Source organism: Vitis vinifera, chromosome 17 (assembly GCF_030704535.1).
Source record: "Vitis vinifera cultivar Pinot Noir 40024 chromosome 17, ASM3070453v1".
Taxonomy (NCBI): Eukaryota; Viridiplantae; Streptophyta; class Magnoliopsida; order Vitales; family Vitaceae; genus Vitis; species Vitis vinifera.
In genome coordinates, this window is record NC_081821.1 from 3,858,949 (window position 1) to 3,880,791 (window position 21,843).

The 21,843-nt window shown below is 32.2% G+C and overlaps 2 protein-coding genes across 2 annotated transcripts; both read right to left on the reverse strand.

Moving 5' to 3' along the window:
* Positions 1-9,957: 9,957 nt before the first annotated feature.
* LOC100242243 (transcription factor MYB62) lies at positions 9,958-11,920 on the reverse strand. Its single transcript, XM_002276490.5, has 3 exons — positions 11,486-11,920; positions 11,262-11,391; positions 9,958-10,919 (listed from the first exon to the last, which is right to left on the reverse strand). The coding sequence occupies exons 1-3, from the start codon at positions 11,646-11,648 to the stop codon at positions 10,214-10,216; spliced, it is 999 nt and encodes a 332-aa protein (XP_002276526.3). The 5' UTR covers positions 11,649-11,920; the 3' UTR covers positions 9,958-10,213.
* Positions 11,921-19,044: 7,124 nt separating this feature from the next.
* LOC100257667 (small nuclear ribonucleoprotein E-like) lies at positions 19,045-21,594 on the reverse strand. Its single transcript, XM_002278078.4, has 6 exons — positions 21,370-21,594; positions 21,180-21,206; positions 20,957-21,019; positions 19,443-19,521; positions 19,317-19,362; positions 19,045-19,216 (listed from the first exon to the last, which is right to left on the reverse strand). Exons 1-6 carry the CDS (start codon positions 21,409-21,411, stop codon positions 19,207-19,209), a joined length of 267 nt encoding a protein of 88 aa, XP_002278114.1. The 5' UTR covers positions 21,412-21,594; the 3' UTR covers positions 19,045-19,206.
* Between the last annotated feature and the right edge of the window lie 249 nt (positions 21,595-21,843).

The following is a 21,843-nucleotide window of genomic DNA, read 5'->3' on the forward strand; positions in this document are numbered from 1 at the left end:
TTTTTTTAAATAATGTAATTGAAATGATTAAGTTAATTAATTATGATTGAAACATAATTTACTTACTGACTTAGACCTAAATTAATTATATCTTAAATTGGAAGTCACATCAAATCTAGTCATCATGTAATTAGACATTAAGTTAGCATTGATTAATCAAACTTGACTTGATTGAATTTGGATTAGACTCCAATTGATGTTACGCTTATACTTTTAAAAGATATTCAAAGTGAAACCTAGATAGACGACTAATTCAAGGCCATTTAATCTAACATTTGCCATTGTAGAGAAAGTCGCTATAATATTGAAATTGAATTGTGGTATGTAGGGTGGGCTAGATCTTGGGCCGGTAACGCAATTGGCTAGACTTTGATAAATAATTTTTTTTTTTAATGTTATTTAGCATAGAATTATAATACTTTTAGCTATGCTTGTTCTTTAGTGTCGTATGTTAAGTTCACGAAGGAATTAGGAAAAATATAAAAGAAGAAAATTAGGTTTAAAGTTAATAAATTAATTATACGTTTTTTAAATTTTATTTAGTTTTTTTTCTTTTCTATATAAAGATTAAATATTTAAAATTTTAATTAATTTTAATTATATTTTATTTTAGTTTATATTTTTTTATGGTAAACAAAACAAGGCAAAATCATTTTTTATTCTATGTTTAGTTATTGGAAAATTGAAGGAAATGAAAGTAAAAGAAAATAGCAAAAAAATAAAAAATAAAAAATAAAAAGAAAAATAGATTTAAAATTAATAAATTATTTGTATATATAAAGAAAGATTAAATCATTTTAAAATATGTAAATTTTTATATAATTTTATTTATGTTTAATTGTGTTTCATATTTTTCATAATAAACTACATATAAGAAATTTATTTTTCTTAATTTTTTATTATTTTTTCAATACTTTTAAAAAACCAAATATAGTCTTAGTAAAAAAATTTCCAAGCCAAAGATATCATAAAAGTTGATGAAAATACCAGTAAAAGAAAATAAAGAAGAAAAATAAAAAAGAAAAAAAGAAAAAAATGGAAAAAAAATAAAAATAATTTTAAAATTGGTAAATTATTTTTAAATTCTTTTAAAACTCATTTCACTTAATCTATCTTTATTATATAAAAATTAAATAATTTAAAAATATATAAATCTTTAACTAATTCTAATTATATTGGTTTTTTTTTATATTTTTCATGGTAAAACTTACCCTTCCTTTTTTCTTTCATCGGTAATTTTCTTATGCTAAACAAAACATTAACAGATGTTTTCTACCTACTAATGTTGAATCAAACACCAAAAACAAAGAACTTATTAAAGACTCTACATAAGTCAGTAAAAAATTCTATTGGGTCCAATTAATTAATATACTTCTATATTTTTTTCTCTAACAGTGTATTGTCGAATATCAAATGGAAGAATATCCCCCATTGTTTTTTTTTTCCTGGTTTGACTGATGATAATAGTGATGGATATCAAACTCGTTGACATATTCACATATCAAGAGAAGAAAGACATTGTTAATTTTTTTTTGTCCGATTATAATACTTTTAGTTATGTTTGTTCTTCAGTGTCGTATATTACATTCGCGAAGGAATTAGGAAAAATATAAAGGAAGAAAGTTAAGTTTAAAGTTAATAAATTATTTATACGTTTCTTTAATTTTATTTAATTTTTTTTCTTTTCTATATAAAGATTAAATATTTAAAATTTTAATTATATTTTATTTTCGTTTATATTTTTTTATGGTAAACAAAACAAGGTAAAATCATTTTTTATTCTATGTTTAGTTATTGGAAAATTGAAGGAAATGAAAGTAAAAGAAAATAGCAAGAAAAAAATAAAATAAAAATATATTTAAAATTAATAAATTATTTGTATATTTAAAGAAAGATTAAATCATTTTAAAATATGTAAATTTTTATATAATTTTATTTATGTTTAATTTTGTTTCATATTTTTCATAATAAACTAAATATAAAAAACCAAATATAGTCTTAATAAATTTTTTTCCAAGCCAAAGATACCAAAAAAGTTTATGAAAATATCAGGAAAAGAAAATAAAGAAAAAAAATAGAAAAAAGGAAAAAAAATTAAAATTGGTAAATCATTCTTAAATTCTTTTAAAACTCATTTAACTTAATTTATCTTTATTATATAAAAATTAAATAATTTAAAAATATATAACTCTTTAACTAATTCTAATTATATTGGTATTATTTTATATTTTTTACTTACCCTTCTTTTCTCTTTTCATCGATAATTTTCTTACATTAAACAAAACATTAATAGATGTTTTCTACCTACTAATATTGAATCAAACACTAAAACAATTAAAGACTCTGCATGAGTCAATGAAAAATTCTATTGGGTCCAATTAATTAGTATAGTTCTATATTTTTTCTCTAATATAGGGTATTGTCGAATATCAAATGGAAGAAAATCCCCCATTGTTTTTTTTTTTTTTCTTTTGTTTTCTTGGTTTGACAGATGATAATAGTGATGGATATCAAACTCGTTGACATATTCACGCATCAAGAGAAGAAAGGCTTTGTTAATTTTTTTTTTTTTGGTCCCATTATAATATTATATAAGGTAAAAATTATTAGCCCATTTAAAAGACTTTCTTATGAGTCATATTATATACTGAAAACGATATTTTAATAAAAACTTGAAATAAATCTCCATGTGGGAAATACTTAATTACTAAAATAAATATGTCTCATAAAAAAAAATAGTTACGTGTTTGTCCTTATTTTAAAGCTTGTGTTCTAAATAGTTGTTTTTGGTCAAGTGTATGTCAAGTTGACAGTCAAACTTGTTTATTTAAGAAGTAAAGTCGTATTATCCAAATGCGGTTTTGTTTGATTTAAGGCGATGCCATTTTTTTTTGTTCATGTGCTATGAATTTTTTTATTAATTAAATTGCAGTTTTAAAATGGAGGTCTCAAATTTATGTTAAACTAGTATTTTTTTTAGATGTGATTTTTAAATTTACATTGAAGTTTCTATATTTGACTTTTTCTTTTTCTTTTTTTCTTTTATAGATTTTCATAAAAATTGTATTTGAAAAATACGTTTTTAATTTTTTTTAAATTAAAATGATAACTACATGCTTAATGATGAATACATGTAAAGATAAATTAATACCAAAATGGAATCATTGAACAAATGACTGTTGATAGTTCAACATTGAATAGAGCCATGGAGTAAACAAATTCAAACCTACAAACTTTTGGAGTAAACAAATTCAAACCTACTAACTTTGCTCTATCAAATTAGATTGTGCATGTTTATGATAATGCTTGTTGAGAGGTGATGGATATCATCGATCCAACATTGAATAGAGCCATGGAGTAAACAAATTCAAACCTACGAACTTTGCTCTATCAAATTAGTTTATGCGTGTTTATGAAAATGTTTGTCAAGAGGTGATGAATACATTGATGGCTTTGAAATCAAGTAGCCACCGTTCATTGATATTATCCAATGGGTATTGTATTCTCTCTGGATTACAGGTTAAGAATTATATGATTAGTCGTCATCGTCTATAATGGTCCAAGATCAAACAGAACCATGGAGCAAATAGTTCAAACCTACTAACTTTGGCCCATCAACTTAAATTGTGTGCATGCTTATGATAATGCTTATGTAGAGGTGATAGATACATTGATGGCTTTGAAACCAAATGCTCCATATGATTGAATTACACGGTTAGTAGTCACCGTCCATAAATATCATCCAATGGGTACTTATATCTTATCTATATTACAAGTTGATCTTGAATATTTGTTCATTGTTTGTTGTCATCACCTTGAGGCTTAATCTTGCTCATTTTAGTCCATTAATTACGCATGTGTAGAGGTGTTGGATACATTGATGACTTTGAAACCGTGCACCGCGTGATCGAATTACATGATTAGTAAGCACAGTCCATGAATACCGCCTATATATATATATATTGTAGTGATTTTGAAAATAAATGATTGAATTGCATGATTAGCCGTCATAGCCTACAAATACCATCCACTGGCTAAACTATATCACTAGGTCCTCAACTTAATTTAGTATCAATTATTCTTTCTTTCTTTTTTGTTTTTTGAATTTTTTGAAAGCTCATAGCAAAAGAAATACATATAAATATAATTCGATTCCAATATGGAGCTATCAAACAATTTTTGAAAGCTCTAAGTGTAAAAAAAAATAAATATAAATATAATCCAATGTCAATATAATTCGATTGAATTACTTCATATGGCAACTTTGAAGCCAAATGTTGTACATGATTGAATTATATGATTAGTAAGCACCGTCCATTGAATACCGTCATATATATGAATATATATATATATATATATATATATATATATATATATATATATATATATATATATATATTGTGGTGACTTTGAAATTAAATGTTCCATGTGATTGAATTACATGATTAGCCACCATAGCCTACAAATACCATCCATTGGTCCTCAACTTAGTTTAGTATCAATTATTCTTTTTTTTTTTTCAATTTTTTGAAAACTCATAGCAAAATATATATATATAATTCGATTCCAATATGGAGCCATCAAGCGAGTTTTGAAAGCTCTGAGTGTAAAAAAATACATATAAATATAATCCAATGTCAATATAATTCGATTGAATTACTTCATTTGGCGGCTTTGAAACCAAATGCTGTACGCGATTGAATTACATTACTAATAGCCATCGTCCATAAACTCCATTCAACAGATAGACTACATCACTAGGTCGACCAATCAATCTCAATGTAGTAGTTATCCAATTTTTGTTTTTCAATTCTATGAAAGCTCAAATCGAAGAAAAATACATTTAAAGATACGACAATGCAAGAATGGAGCCATGGACAAACAACTAAAACAAGACAAAGTTGTTGAGAAGTTAAGTGTTCGATGCGGACTAGAGGTACTCTTGCAAAGGCTTCAATAATAATTTAAGAAGGTGGCTTGTGATTATGATCTCCTTGGCCCACGGCCCCACGCCTAGAGGAAAACGCCATCCCAAGTTCCCAACGGCCGCGTGCACACACATGAATTCATACATGCATATGGGGATTAGGGTGGGAGTGAGCAGCCTGGTTTGCAGCGGAATTCAAACTCATCACGAGTCTTTTGACAGTGACCATAGCGATTTCTTTGAAAGCTGGTATCTCCAAAATCGCTTTCTGAAATCCATATGAGAGGGTTGAGCTTTCAAACCCAAGATTTTGAGTTGGAATTGGACCACTTGCAGCCCATGATTCTACCAAGTCCTGCGTTCTGAGGGCAACCCCTTTTACTCTGGCTATTTCCTGCCATAAATTTTTTTGAGTTCACACTCAAATAAAAAAGATACTATAAGTTCCACAGTCCTACTTGCTTTATTACTGGGTTCCAATTTCTAAGATTCCTGATGAGACACCCACCAAAGGTCGTAGCCAATCTTTGATTTGTGATAAGCCCCAATAAAGCGACTTTTTAGGGGAGGGGTGCTTGTTTTTTTTTTTTTTTTTAATAATAAATATGATAATATTTAAAAATAATTAAATAGACATTTAAATGTCGGTTTGAATATAGTTCCTGTTTTTTTGGCTTTTAAAATTAGAGGTTGCTACGTAAAAATAAAACATTTAAAATTTGAGATAGTAAAATTTTTTTGATCGAGTTTTTAAAATCATTATTATTTTTTATATATAGTGTTTCCATCGTATCCCAAGGGCTGGACAGAATAAAGAAAAAACCAATTACTTTTTTGCTTTTTCTTTTTCTTTACCACCGTTTCTTTTTTCCTTTGTCTATCATTACTTTAATTATAGGATTAGAGAGAAATCTTTAAAAACTTTAAAAAAGAAAATTCGGTGATTTATTTGAAAAAATGATTGTTTGTAAGAAACACGTTAAATTAGTCTTAAATAATATATTCATGGTATAGGATAAAAACACCTAAGAGGGGATGAATTAAAGTTTTTTAAAAAAATTCCTTTTAAACATAATAAAATTAAGTACAAAAAACATAAATATAAAAAGATAAAGATATAGAAAATAAACTTAGATTTATAGTGGTTCGATATTTTCTTACCTATATCCACTCTCCTCAAGTTCCTATTCGAATGAGAGTTCCACTTATAGTTGAAACTTTAACCAAGTTTCTAATCACTTTTTACACTTGAATTCTGGTTCCAATGCGTTCTTATACAATCTCTTTAAGTCTCTACTCACTTGAAGATTTTAACACTCAATTAACAAGTATGAATTTCTCAACCTATCTCAACAATGGTTCAAATACAACTCAAAGCTAAAATGAATCACAATGGTGCAGTAAAGAATATGCAAATGAAGATTTAATGCACCAAGAAAAGAATGAGAGCTTTTATGATAAGAACAAGTAGGTAAACAAATAAATGCAGATGTTGTCTTTTTCATAAATGAAGTGGAGCTCTCAATTTATAGGTTTTTAATTTCGGGAGGCAAAAAACCAAAAAGCAGTTTCGATCGGTCGAATTGGGGGTCGATCAGTTCACTAGTCGTTGGAGCATTTAATGTTTGATATGTGACCATTACCCTCAAATGGACCTTAATCGGAAAGCAATAATTGGTCAATCGATACCCTAGCCGGTTGAGTCGGTTGACTAGTGTCTCGACCAATTCATCATTTTTGGCCCGAAAACCTATTTTTTTCTGGTCTTTTTGCTTCTAACACTTAGACAAAGTCTTTAGGTAAAATAATATGTCAATTTTGAAACATTTTCCCTAAGGTTCATTTGATAGAACTCGGATTTTGATGGAAATGTAATTTTAAAGTATAAACCGAGTTTTTCAAAGATGCATGAAATGATATGTAAATCCTAAGTGCAACCATGCATTCATCTTACAATGTTTCCTATGATTAAAGATCTTTCAAAAGTCTTGATTTTGCAACCATTATGTTATTTGATGAATTTCCAAATTAACACTTGAAATTCTTTATAATTCAAACCAATTAGTAACTTAATCATAGTTTGTTATCATCAAAATATGATTAGGAGAGCCCTTGGGCTAACACTTTTTATTAATTTAATGTGTGTTGGAATACACTTTTCATTTTTTATTTTTAAAACCAAAAAATTCTACATAAATTATATTATGTTTATAAAAAGTTTTAAAACAATTATTTTTTCAATATAAATTTTTAAAAGTTCTTGTATCTTATATAAAAGTTATTCTCGGATGCTTATTTTTTTATTAGCTTTTTATTTTATTTTATTTGTTCGGTATATGCTTGAATCTTAATTATCTAATTATTAAAAATATTTCTAATAAATTTTCTAATATTTCCCGTGTATGTTAATATTTGTGCTTTTTTTTCTTTTTTAATGTTCTTTAAACAATTTCTTTGTCCATAAACTAAAATGTATTTGCGCCTTAGATACATGTTTGTATAAAATGATACCAACTTCTTCATAAAATATAAGAAGGGTTATTTGATTAAAAGAATCTTTAAAAACCTAATTTTTGAAATTTAATTATTTGTCATTTTTTGTCTTATTTTGACAAAAATACCTTTGATATTTTCTTGTAAAAATAATTTTTTTCTTTAAAAACCTATTTATAAATACTTAAAATGGTAAAAGATATTTATATAAAAAATATGTTACTTTTCACATAAAAACATGAAAAATATTATATTTATAATTTGGGGATTATCTCGTCTCTTTTAAACAAATATTTCATATAAAAACTATTTAAGATCGACCTTTAATAATATAATGAATTTTAAAAATTGCTTCAAAAATTGAGGTATAAATTTTTATTTTTATTTTTACTTTTTCAAACTTTAAAATTTAAAAGTAATTTTTACAATTTCATATTTTTTAGACATTTTTAGGTGATAAACTGTATCAAAATTTCTTTTTCTAAAAAAAAAAAATCTATTTTTAGAAATTATAATTAAATTTTGAAAAGGCCAAAATGATTCAACCTTTAAAATAATAAAAAGAAAGACCAAATTATTACCACCACAATGTCCCTTCAGTATAATTCAAACGCCCAAGGAAATTTCCAAACTTGTCATACTAGTGGGAGAATTTAAAACCATCAATCATGAAAAGGATTTGCATCTAAAAGAAATAGCAATTTAGAGATGCAGTAGAATGGTCAATTTGGCTGTAAGAATTTTCTCCAGAGGCAGTTGGGATTGTACGTTTGTATGATGCAGATTGCTTGGCCTGTCATTTTCTCATCAAAATGAAAAATTGAGCTCTTCTTTCTTTGTCATGATACTGACCGTTCCCCATAGAAAAAAAATAAAAAATCAATTCCTTTTATGTCTCATCAATGACAAGAAATATTATTAATATTTGTCAATTCTCCGTCGGTGGCTTTCCAAATGGCTATCGCTTCTAACTTATCTTCCACTCAATTTTAATATCTTTTAAATTCTCCGTTGATTGAGCTTCAATTTGACACGTGATAAATGGAAGCATCACTAGAGGCTGCATGACATGAGACATGAGACAGATGGATGATTCATATTCAATATTGACATAGAAGCCAAATTTTAACATAATATTTTTATTTTAAACATAAAAAATAAAAAATAAAAAAATTATCAACAAATTCAACACAAACAAATGTGATGGTCACATGCAAGAGGGGGTTGGTGATGGAGTTATGGTCAATTCAAGATGAATGTTTTGAATAAGGAAGGATACAATATTTTTCCAATTTGTCAAATGCAAATTCTAGTCATTTCATGATGGTTTCAAAATTGGTAGGGTCTGTTCTATAAGAGGCATGGTGGTAATTGAACTTGCCTCCTAGTATTACCTTTAGTTGGTTGGTATCCCTTCATATTTAGTGCTTAATTCCAAAATTGTAATGATTTATTTAATTTCCACTTGTGGGAGGTTGATCAACCTCTCAAATCTTGATGATTATTGCCTTAATAAAGGGGATTATTATCCCTCTAAACTGCTCAAAGATCCTTTGAGGAAACTCAGCATGTGAGCCTAATGACATCATTCAATCATGGTTGCAAACAAATTAAATATGGTATAAAGAGGGGAATCTAGTGATTTGAAAAATCATAAGAGAAAGAAAAGTCAAAACTCAACTAGAGTGCTCTTCCAGATATATTTTGACCAAAAAATTTAATCAGAATGTTCAAAGAAGAAATGATTTCAATTTTGATCACTTCTCCACCATCCCACCAATTGGAAGATCAAAGACAGAAAAAAGGGTCTTCAATGAAGACCATGGAAGCCCACCTTGGGCTTTGCACACTCTAGAACTATGTCTTTCTTCTCTTCTCAAGATATTCCATTAAGTACAAATGAAAGTCTTTCAACATAAATAAAATAAATAAATGAGATTGTCATCTATGACATAATAGTTAAATTTTAATAAAAGAGTAAATTGCACAAAATCACAAGTGGATGATAGAATAATATTAAGTTATCAACTTTTCTAAAATGTAATATTATTAATTGGAGTGTAGGTAGGTTCACACTATGTGGTAGGTTAAATCTTTTTAGCTCCATTTGATGTCTTCTATGACCCGTTAAAAAAGAAATGTTATTATAATTAAAATAATTTAATTTAATAAATTTTTTCTTTTTATTTTCTTTATCAAATTATATATGCTTCAATATTTTTTTTATTATTATTATTATTGAAATTACAAGAAGGAATAAGACAAGATGTTTGTTTTTTTAATTTTTTACTAAAAATAATTTGTTTTCGAGTTTTAAATTATTTGTTTTTTTACTTTTTCGTGATTTATTATAAATTTTTATAAAATTAAAAAAATAAAAATAACATATTATTTTTTATTTATTTTTTAATACAAACAACTTAATACTTAACACTATTAAATATTATTTAGTGTTAAGTTTTATTTAGAATTAAATGAAAAAAACAAAGGAGTTTTCTAATAGGAAGAAGCCCAAGTGTGGTTCACTGGCATCCATATACAAAAAATGCATTTATTCCCAAAAGAAACTAAAAGGACAAAAAAAGAAAAAAATAAATCATCTTCTGAGTATGATTTTACCACACAAGTTCTACATATGGGACTTCTATCAACAATTGGGTTTCTCCTTTTCTTTCTTCCTGGGAAGAAAAATCTTTAACTATTTCTTATGGATCATATGATAGTAAAATAGCTTGGTTATCTAATCTATGTCACAGGCATGGAACATGAACATCTGTTTGGGGGTTATCCCAGTTAAAAGAGCCTAGGTGCCCCCTCTTGTAGCTTCCAAAACTGCCACAATTCATCCATGTTCCATAGGCTATCTGCCAAATCACTATCCACCCAATTGCTTTCCACCATGGGGCAGTCCCCAACTGGATTTTCGAAGTCCCCCTGTGGCGCTGACATGGATGCCAAGTTGAAGGTTTCCATCTCATAGTTACTGTTGTCGACATTATAATAACCCTTCAGGAGTGTGCTGTAATCGTCACTGTTGCTCATGGCCTGAAAAGGACTTGTTGGGTAGTCTGGAATTTGAGAGATTTGTGAGATGTTCATGGATTCCGAAGAGCATATACTTGGGCTGGTGCAGTTCTCTGAGCTTGAATTCTTCTCATTATGTTCCAAATTGTTGATTGTTTCGTTTATACTGAGGGGCCCTTGCACAGGAGCTTGTGCTACTACTGGTGGTGGTGCTGCTGCTGAATGCTGCTGAGAATCGGCATGGTTGAGAGATTGAGGAATTATGGACACTTGGGATGTTGTGGATGACGTAGAGGATGACCCTTCTATCTTTTGAAGCAACCTTGGCATCCACACACACCGAATCACATCTTGGAATGCCCTGCTGTTGGAATCAATCTTAAGATGCCTTGCTTGTTTCTGAACCCGAGTTCTCCAGTAGTTCTTTATTTCATTATCTGTCCTTCCAGGCAAGTGTTGTGCAATCTTGGACCACCTACAATCCAATATGTTAAAAAGAATACAATGACTGTACAATTGAGAACTAGCTTGGGAAATTGGCTGATGGGTGAAGAATAGTGGAAAGATATTCCAAGAACAACAATTGGGAAACAAAGAGGTTTCAAGAATTTGAAAGGAAAACAACCAATAACCACATCTTTTGATTCCTTGTTGTTCAAAGAATCATTGCCAAAAATGTGATTGTTCATGAATATGTAATCAGCTATCACAATAACATGACTTTTAGGCAGTATTCTGTGTCAAGTTGATGACGAGCTTAAATATTATCCACAAGCATAGTTCAAGCCTCAAAGATGATAGATAATTGGATAAGCACCTGTTGCCCCACTTGGAATGGAGTTCAAGAATCAAGAGCTGTTCTTGTGGAGTGAGATTTCCGCGCTTGACATCTGGTTTCAGATAATTCAACCATCTCAATCTGCAACTCTTGCCAGTTCTCCTCAGTCCTGAACCCAAGAAAAAACAATTAAAAATCATCACCCAGGTTATATGAATCATCAGGGCTGGCAAAAAGGGAGGTAAAATTAAAGTTAAGTATACCTGAACACTTTGCTAGCAAATTCCAACGGCCTTCGCCATGAGAAGCAATGTAGTGAATGAGAAGAGTGTCTTCTTCAAGAGTCCATGGCCCCCTTCTGAGCTCAGCATCTTCTTCACTTGAACTGCTTGCACTCTTGCTCAAAGTAGACATGGCTATTCTCATTTAGAAGACACACAACTGAAGGGGCTCTGGAAACCTGATGCCAGGCTAGAGAAGCAACAGGCAGATGGGCCAAGATATTTAAACTAGGAGAGGTCCAAAGGTTCACCAGATACACTGTATTACCTACAACTTTTCAAAGGAAGTGGATAGCAGCGGTAAACTCCAGATGGAGTTTCCATTCACCTTCCTGGTGTCTATGCCTTAGAAAATTGGGAAAAGAAATTGGGGATTTTTGGAGGGATTGAGGGCTTGGTCTCTTAGCCAGTTATAGATTGATGACTCCATGTCTCTAATAAGCATGCACCTAGGTACGATAGTAGGGCCCAATTAACTTGTAGATTACTCTTTAGTCAAAACAAAAACCCAAATGACTTGATCCTTAGCATCTCACCATTGGACTTACTGTTTTTATGCAATTTGAGCAAAAAAGAAAACTAAATAAAATGATAGATAAAACAGTGTTTCTCTCATCAAGGGCATCCACCAAATGATGGATTTTATTTAGCGTACCAAATGGGATCTATCAAACCATGAGTCTTTAATCATTTCTGTTTTGGTTGTTACGACACCCTTTTGATGTTTTACCAGAAAAAAATTTCGATGATTTCAATACCTGAGGTGAGTTGAATGATACATAATGGTGTGATTCTCCATTGGCTGGTGGGTCCTAGCCAATCAGTGAACCAGGACGATCTGATTTCAAGCACAAACAAGTAGACAAAGGGATAATTTTCTTTAAGAATGATTTACAGTGTTCTTAGAATTCCAGTCCTCTACTCAAATGTGACTTTCTTTGGTCTCTTTTTCTTTTTTAATTGAAGACTTGCCCTTAAGGAAGAGATGTCCTCAAGGACTTGTAGGCCCTAGAAAGGCCAAAAGAGAGGAAGAATCAAAGGGCATAGCTATGAATTCTTGAAAATGAAATGGTGGTCTTGTAATGGGGAATGGGTCATTCAACTTGCGAGGCCCTTCTTCTTTCTAGATTCTTTAATATAACAAACGTGCTTGACTGGACAATATGGTATTATACTACACAGCCTCCACCAAAACGTGGGATTAATGTAGTTTTCCAAGTGAGGCGGCATTTGCTTGGAATTTTAAAGCATGACCTCCACTTTTTGCTTGGTTGTCATGCGATGTCTGCCCTGCACAAGCCGCAGTGCCTTTTCCCTATGTGATTCCTGTTTCTCCAAAGCCCCTCAAGCACATACACACCCCTTATGGGCAGTTGAAAAGTCTGCCATGTTTGTCAGTGCAGCCATATTTGACTCCCTTAACTGTATTGTTTCTATCATTCTCCCTGTCATTATCCTTCTTGGTGAAAAATCTGAGGCCGGTGCATATGTTGTAAGATTTTTCTGGCTCCTCTTTTTCGTTTACCATGTTTTCTCACCAGTTAAAACACAGAAGAAAAGTTAACGGATGGAGAATTGATTTATAATTCTGCAGTATAGTTTTCTAACTTACATGGGCTTGAGTTTTTCTGATCACAAGTGGGGAAGTAATTCAAGTAATTATTGGGGGGACTTGTGAGATGTGTGTGGTACTTGTGTTGGGAAGATTCCTTGGGGTCCTAGTCATATCAATTTTGATTGTAAATCAAAACCCACTCATTTCATTTGGAAAATATCTACAAATACATAAAAATATTATAGCCATGGGAGGACTCGGTATCCTCCAATAGCATACTCTGTGGAATAAAACAATGGGGAAACGACAGCTTCACCCTTTGCGTGTATTCAGGTTAATTCATATGATAACAATCAAATATCTTGAGAGCCCTTCACAGAGTGGGCCACAGGTTAATCCACTTTATTCATCCAAAACCCTTTACCAAGTTCTTCACAACAGGGGTTCAAGCCTTTTTCCACCCAGCAATTGGGCTAGCTGTAGAAAATTTTAACTCTATTCCCAGCATATTATATTTCTAGAATATGATAATATGTTGACGAGAACATGACACAGACAAATAAAGAAATGAATATCAGTGTGGTGGTATGAACTCCAACTCAGAATTTAGCCAAGGTCACAACAAAAGTTGAAAGGGAGATGGAGAGAGATGATGACGAGGAGGGTGATAGAAGATGACAATATAAGGATAAGGATAATAATGATGAAGATGGCGAAGCGCACGGTGATGACAGATTGGTGATGATGAAATTACAGTTATGAAGCGCCATTAGCGGCGTCTATCTTGATTATAATAAGTCTACAATGAAAAGAATATAATTACCACATAACGGAATATACACGCAACAGATTCTATTGAGAGCCTGATTACCTATCATGTCCAGTGCCCTGCCCTCTTTGCATAAACTCAAGATTGCATTGAAATATCTTTATACTCATCAAGAAGCCCCACACTGTTCTGACAGGGGAAGTAGTACAATTTCTCATGTCCATATAACCTATAGCCCATCTGCAGACTCAACAGAACATTTTTTTCTCTTTAGGTTTGTCATTCCAGGTTATATCATTTTCCTGTAGTACTTTGCAACATATTTTGGATCAAATTTCCCAGAAAAACAACCAAAAAAGATGAGAAAATTTCATAATGTGATCCCTGCAACGCACTTGATGCATTTGAGATGAAAGATGTGTGTGACACACATTCAAGCACATTTGTCTGTCAGATCATATGGCCAATGCAGGTGGATGGTTTGTTTAATAAGAGCAATATAACATCAATAGGAAGAGCCATACCTATTCAGATTGGAATCAAGGATGCTAAGGAACTTTGGTATGTCTCTAGTGCTTCATCTTCCTGCAAGTTTGCAATATCTTTTGTGATTCGATTTTCGAATCCTGTCATCGAGCCTGATTGAGTATGCATACTGAATGCATATTAGGCAGTTGGCTGAGCTTTGAGGACATGTCACACAGGCATGTAAGAGAGCATAAATTCATAGGTGAGAGCAAGCTTTTGGATCATATTCAAATAAAATCCTTAGATTCCTTCAAGTCACTAGTTAGGAAAATTGGAAAAAGTTTTCAGATTCTGAATGATCAAATTTTCATCATAATAAGATGTTGAAAAATAATGCCTAGGTAGGGTAGAGAACATACAACTTGTGTGCCAGCAACCAATAAGCTCATCCAAAATATAAAAAAGATTAATTTTATATGCCCCTGCAAGTGGGGGATGAAAAAGAGTGGCACTCTGAGGAACAAACTGCAGAGGTTGCAATTTCTGAAATGGGCTTTGATTGGACTGAGGAAACAACTGAGGCTCCTTTGACACTTCAAGCTCTGCCAAAAGATGTGAGAGAGATAAGTAACATTAATTCAGTATGCATACATTGCTTTTGAGGGAGCTGATGTCTAGCTAATTTAGATTATGTTATAATTGGAAGGACTGTTTGGTTGATGAGGATTTGAAGTAGTTACAAGTCATATAATCAGAGAATTTGAATGGCCCTTTATTCCCCAGATCAATTTCTTTCTTCAACTCTGTCCAGATCACAAAAAGAATCAGGCAAAGGAAGGGAAAATGGTGAAAATAGCTTGAGAAAGTAATCCAGTTTTAAGTGATTTTCAGCCTCCTTTTTCTCTCCTCTCTCTTATTTTCCATGGCCTAAATAGAGACCTTGATTTCTTAAAGAAATTTGTTCTTACCAAATCAGAATTAGAAGGGAAAAAAAAAAAAGAGTTACACTAAATAGGCAAAAGAAAATGCAAATTTGATAGATCGAAGTAGATGAATGGTCAATATTGATGCTTGATAATGAAATCCAAATTGCAGGCCAAGTAGATTAAACCGGCCACTACTGGGATTGATCAATGGATTGTCTGGCAGAGGGTCATTTTACAGGTTCTTGATGGCTTATCATTGAAAAGTGATGCCTGGAAATGATTGTTGGAGGTAAAACAAACCATGTTTGATGACTCCTTTACTAAGCAAGATTTTGGAATGATTTGATCACCAATTCTCCAGAATCTGATGTTACTTTTGTGGGGACTTATCACCCAAGTCACCACTTAGCCAATCCAATGCTGCAGCCTTCTTTTCTTCCTTCAAACTTGCCTCCTTAACAATTTTTTTGCTTTTGTATATTTACACCCAGGGATCTCAGCTTCAACCAGTAGACCACCCACGTATGGCCCCGGAGCAGGCCGGCAATACCCATTGGTCAGGGTCATCCAAGTGTATTCTTGAGGTATTAGCTATTAAATTATCCAAACAATCCCTGTGATCATTGGTTAGAAGTAGGCTGCAAGTTGTACTAGTTGGTCCGGTTGGGGTTACTTCGAGCCCAACCCAATAAATCAATCAACCTAAACTCAATCCAATCTCACTTTTCTAAGTACTTCTTGGGTAGACTCAAATTAATTGGATTATATTTGAGTTAATTTGGTTGATTCATATCAAAAATCCATTCCAAATATTTTTGAAAAACCTTTTTCTTATATATTTATATCAAGATTTAAATAGTAAATAAGATACAATTTTAAAATAATAACAAAAAAATAAAAATAAATTCATATACATTTCTAAAAAATGAAAAACTATATAATATAATAGTTTGCCTTAAAATTTTTAAAAGAAAATAGATATTATTATATAGGATGATATATAGTTTAAATAAATCGAGAATTAAACCAGTTTGTCCAAACCATACTCGAACCCAACCCGAATTGATTATTATATAGGATGATATATATTTTAAATAAATCAAGAATTAATTCCAAGTTGTCCAAACCCATACCCGAACCCAACCAAAATTGAATTCGAGTTGAAAAACCTTAATCAAATTTAACATAAGTATTAAAAATGATATCTAAATTCATCCACACACCAATTAAATTGAGTCAACTCATCCACATTACACCCTAATTAGAACTAAAATCTCGCAGAATTACAATCATAGATTAGAATTTGCTTCTAGTAAATTCATATGAATGAAATAATAACACCGCATCTCAACTACACTCTCCTTATCATAAACCGCTTACAAGAATGCTTTGATCAGAATCATTATCATGTATGTATATATTTTCTTACAGAGCATTTAATATGAAAGTAGAAACAAAAGTAAGGAAAACAATATCCACACACCAAGGTTTCAAGAACTTTCATGGATCATGAGGAGCAGGAGCAGAAATCTGTTTTGTAAGAATTTGGGTCACAAAAGATATCACTTCACCGTTGTAATCCCAAAATAAGATTTTATTTTATTTTTTAAATAAATTGGGGACATAATGCCAAGGCTCTAGCCATGAGTGATAAATTAATTAATAAATTGGGAGCAAATGATAAAATAGTAATTAAAAATTTAAAACTTCGTAAACATACTATCCAATTTTCCAAAAATAAAAGGAATTATTCAGATTGCCACACCCCGCCAGAGGTTTTTAAAAAGAGCAAGAGGCACACAGAATTGTACAATTGGGAGATTAAGCAAGTATTTTGAGACGCTAATAATGGTAGAAGACTCCATATGTTATCAGTATATTTCAGACAAAAGGACATTGTTTTAAGCAATGACAAATTTAGTAAAGGAAATATTATTAACATTTTGGCATATGAAATAGTCTTATCCATTAGAGGAATAACGTTAAATGCAATATATATAACTAAATAACCCGTTTAGCATCCCATTGGAGATGCTCTTTTTATGGTTTTAAGTTATTTGGATATTAGGGGGGTTTCCTGGGGTAGTTGGAGGTACTATATAAGAAAATTGGAAATATTGAAGAAAAGCTAACCAAATTTTAAACATCAAGAATGATCGATCACTACTAACACGTCAGAAGAACACAAGTTTTGACATTGAATGTGTAAAGGATGAATGAGTGAGTGAGCAGTATCTCAGCAATGACTAATAATGATAGGAACAAGGTCGGTGGAGTGGTTGCTTCCCCCCATGGGTAGACACATGATAGTCTAAATAACTGGTTGACAGATACTGGGAAAGGGGAAGCAGAAACATTTAGCCCCCACCACTTCCAAGGCCAACCCAGCCCCCCCAACCCCAAACAACTGGGCCACTTTCCTCCAACACCCAGGCCAGCTCACTGCTACCTAGACATCAATCACACCAAACCCCTTCCACTTGGCTCTGTTAATTACTCTCCAGTTTCTTTTTGGGGTTTTCCCTTCCTGTTCTGTGTTTTGCCAATGGAGAAACTGTAGGAACAAGGAAAGGAATTTGAACCCATACTTCATATCCAGAGGAATGAAGAAGAGTTGAACTGGGTTTCACACAATTGTAGGGTTTCGAACGGTTGAGCGTGTTGCCTCCCCAGGGAGCAAACAGAACTCATGGGAATTCAATTTTCTTTCCTTCTTAAATTCAACCAAGCAGAGAGTAGAGCTTGAGCTATAAATTGTCATATTATCAGTTGATTTTGATGGATGAACCTGGTCACCAAATTAATACAAAAGATAAAAAAAAAACTTCGAAAGGAGCACGTGTCCTGTTGATTCAGTTTTCCCACCTACAGCATAGTCTGGATATGCATACATCCCAGGCATATACAAGGTTGGGGCTCCATTGCCCCCAATGTCCTAGACCAGAGGCCTGTTCAAAACCAGCATAGGTCAGACATGATACCCCTCTCGAGGTAAGAACAAAATATTCAGCTCTTACAAAGCCAAAAATAACATTTGGTCACCATAAAAGTAGTAAGGTGGTTTTAATCCAATAAAGCAAACCCAAAAAAAAAAATTGCAATTAAAATGATGCATCTGGAAGCAACATCCAGGAGGAACATGTTTCATAGGCTGGTAATACTATATTCAATACCTAGTTCAGCCAAATCCACTTTTCCATGTTGTCTTGATCAGTATTGCTAATAAAATGGCTTTCCAAGCAGCCACATTGTAATTGAACAAGCTGCCCAGTTGGTTTCTCTTATATGCTCAGCTAGTCTCCCTCAGATCACCATGGTACTATAGACACTGATTGCTGATTCCAGGTCATTCCTGAACCATGATTGATGTGGCCCCATATGTTTAAACTTGGAATGTCCAGTTTGGAGAATGGTTAAGCCGTTCAGTTCCTAAAGACAATGTTGATTAGTCTTTCAAAGCTATCTTGCCTATTGACTTCTCATAAATTGAATCATCGCATATTATTGCCCAAACTAGAGAGGCTCATGGAATAAAGACATCCAATAATCACCAAATGATACTTAAACACATAAGAAAGATTCATTATCTGTCTAAAGATCCAAAAATGCTTCCTAATTAACATTTGCCAATTCAAGCAGGGTGGACAAACCCATTGACTTCAAGCTTGCAACTAGAAAGAAATATCTGGAGGTTGAGGTAATTTTTAATCATACCATGAGGAATGAAAGAAGCCCCCAATGAGCAGTATAGGCTCTTCACCATTACCCAATCAGAAGTCTCATGTGTGAACATACAGCAAGATCAATTATGCAACAAGCAAAATAAACAAGAAGAGAATAATATCATTTGCTATGAATCCAAGGTACACAGATTTAGTCATCTTTAAGATGTCTATGGACATATACGATACCCGAGTTGAATTAAAAGGCTACTGCAGAATCTAAAAACATCAACCTCCATGTGATCACATGCACTGCAAAAACATCATTTTCCCCTGGAATGTGAAAGAAAAGCATTAATGATGAGTTGGCCACCAAAAAAAGAAAAACAAAAACCCATTAACAAAGAGCTAGAGAGGCATCAGTTATACTCACGTATTCATCATCAGCGTAATGTTGTCTCCTTTGAGGAGAATCCTTCCTGATCAAAGTACAAGAAACAATTCAGTGCAAGCACATAATAGAAAGAGAGAAAAAAAAAATGAGTATCTAGTCAGCCACCTAAAGTCTTTTTTGTGTTTTTCTTGACATTGACTTCTTCAGCATCATCCAGAACCAAATTCATGTACTCGTCAAATCCCTGTAGAACCCAAAAGCAATGCCAAAAATAAATCTATTTTGAAGAGAAAATATTAGTGCAAGAGCTACCTGAGTCTCTAACAGGAATAGGAGATGTAACAGGGGAATAAAATAACATCTTCATCAGAACAAAAAATCTTTCCATTTTTAACCCAACCAAAGCAAGGCACCATGATGTCTGAACTTCCCAGTTCAGAAAAACTCAAAGCGGTTGGAAAATTTCAACAATAATTATTATAAAATTTACAAAACTCTTTGGAACTCATTTTAGCTCTTGTTCAATTCAAAAGCTTCTAGAACAAGAGAAAAAATTCTTATTCCAGTTGTCATACATGAGCACTTTAGGAATGAATCATCAAATCTAATGGTTGATAAGCTGCTGGGGCCTCGGACATCACAAACTTAATCACCTGTTTAGATCCTGAGATAAAACCTTAGCAGTTCACTTGTAAATAACACCCACCAAGATAATAGGTCTGAAATCCTCAATCCCTCAAATTTCCTTTCTCTTGAATTAGCAAAATGGAACTTGTATTAAGCTCTTTTTGGAAGGCCCCATACAATGAAATCATCCATAATAACCATAGCAGTTTCCCTCATTCCTAGTTCTACTGCAAGAATGTCATACCAAAACCATTGGGGGAATATCCATACGTTTCAACAGTTTCCATCCTATTCCTGAGCGTCCAATTTTTAGAATAATCCAGAATTACTTCCAAAATATGTATCATTCTAACATGGCAACCCATCCATGTCTTTTATTAACATGCAATTTTCTTCTAAGCTCAAGCCTAGTCTTTCATTTCCTCCAAAGGATAGTTTCCTCACTGGTTCGAGTTAATAATAATAATCTGTAGGCCCCTAATATGAAAGGCAAGGCAACAGATGATTCAAAGTTCAAGGAGGCTGCTTAACAAATAGACTTGAAAATTTTCAAAGGTTTTACAACTCATTATCCCATACTGTCATGTCCACTACATCAAAATCATCCTCCAATAAGTTCCCAATATTCTCCCTACTAATTCTCAAAATTCTAGAACTTCTGATGCGAATGCATTCACTGTTCATGACTATGCAAGATACAAATGAAAAAGCCAGTTCCCAATATTCTCCCTACTAATTCTCATAATTCTAAAACTTCTGATGCGAATGCATTCACTGTTCATGACTATGCAAGATACAAATGAAAAAGCCAATTCCACTTATACATGAAAAAACAAACAAAAAAAAATATCTCTCAATCAGTATTAATCTAAGTTTTAAGCTTGTTCGTGTTATTCAATGAATAATTTAAAAAATGTAAGACATTTGAAGATAAAGGAACCGATATTTTGTAGATGAAATAGCTCAAAACCCTAAACTAAAACCCTACACTAAGAACATACACGCATCAATGATATAAGCACTGGAGAAAGAACTCAAAAGCATATACTTACTATGATTCTGCCTTCAATTCTCAAATCTTTCTGCTCAAATAGCCAAATCTGAATTCGAGCTTTCTGCAAAGCGCCAAAAACAAACGAAGAAAGCGAAATTAGTCCTATGAAAGAACAAACAAATTGGAACAAACCCAGAAGTAAGCAACAAAAACCCATGAAAGAAAGCCTTAACTTGAACGGACACAATATCAATAGAAATGAATAAAATTACGAGACTTACGCTTTGAAGAAACCTGAATATCAGATTCTGGCGCACATGAACCCCCGAAAATCGAAAGATAAAGCATCAAAAAAATCAGTAAAAAAAAGAAACGAAAATGAAAATAAAGAATAAGAAAATAAAGAATAAAATAGAACATAAACCCTCACAGCAAATAAGATTGAAGGGGGGGAAAAAAGACGAAACGTACAATGGGCTGGGTCATAATCCTCTGGACTTTGGTGGTCGCCATGGCTGCTAAGTTCGGAGCTCTCTTCTTCGGAGACGTTGACGAAGTGAAACCCTAGCCGCCGAATGAAGCTCTTTCTCCCTCTCAGTAGCAGCTGCACTTTGTCGAGCTGGGGCTATAGTTTAGAATTCATTCGGGTCGGTCCAAAATCCAGACCGACCCGAATCCAATGTTGGGTCCAATGCCAACCCGAAATCATTCCATATTTTGGGAATTTAAAATTGGAGATTGGAGATCAATCTTTTATATTGTCTTCTTGGAAAATCAAATTTTGAAAGTTCTTTGATCTTTTTTGTTTTTTTTTCAAAGTTTGTGTTTGAATCATTAATATAAAAGCTTTTGAATCTTAAAAAAAAAATCCCCAAATGTAAGAAAATATCATTTTCTTATTGGAAATTCTAATTTTCCATTGAGATTTTTTTTTAAATTTGTTTA

Coding starts and splice junctions, on each gene's coding strand:
- LOC100242243 (XM_002276490.5), bottom strand. CDS start 11,648: ATGAGAATAGCCATGTCTACTTTGAGCAAGAGTGCAAGCAGTTCAAGT. Junction 11,392..11,485: donor TTTGCTAGCAAAGTGTTCAG/GTATACTTAACT, acceptor TCTTGGGTTCAG/GACTGAGGAGAACTGGCAAG. Junction 10,920..11,261: donor CATTCCAAGTGGGGCAACAG/GTGCTTATCCAA, acceptor ATTGGATTGTAG/GTGGTCCAAGATTGCACAAC.
- LOC100257667 (XM_002278078.4), bottom strand. CDS start 21,411: ATGGCGACCACCAAAGTCCAGAGGATTATGACCCAGCCCATT. Junction 21,207..21,369: donor GGATTATGACCCAGCCCATT/GTACGTTTCGTC, acceptor CATGTGCGCCAG/AATCTGATATTCAGGTTTCT. Junction 21,020..21,179: donor TATTCAGGTTTCTTCAAAGC/GTAAGTCTCGTA, acceptor GGCGCTTTGCAG/AAAGCTCGAATTCAGATTTG.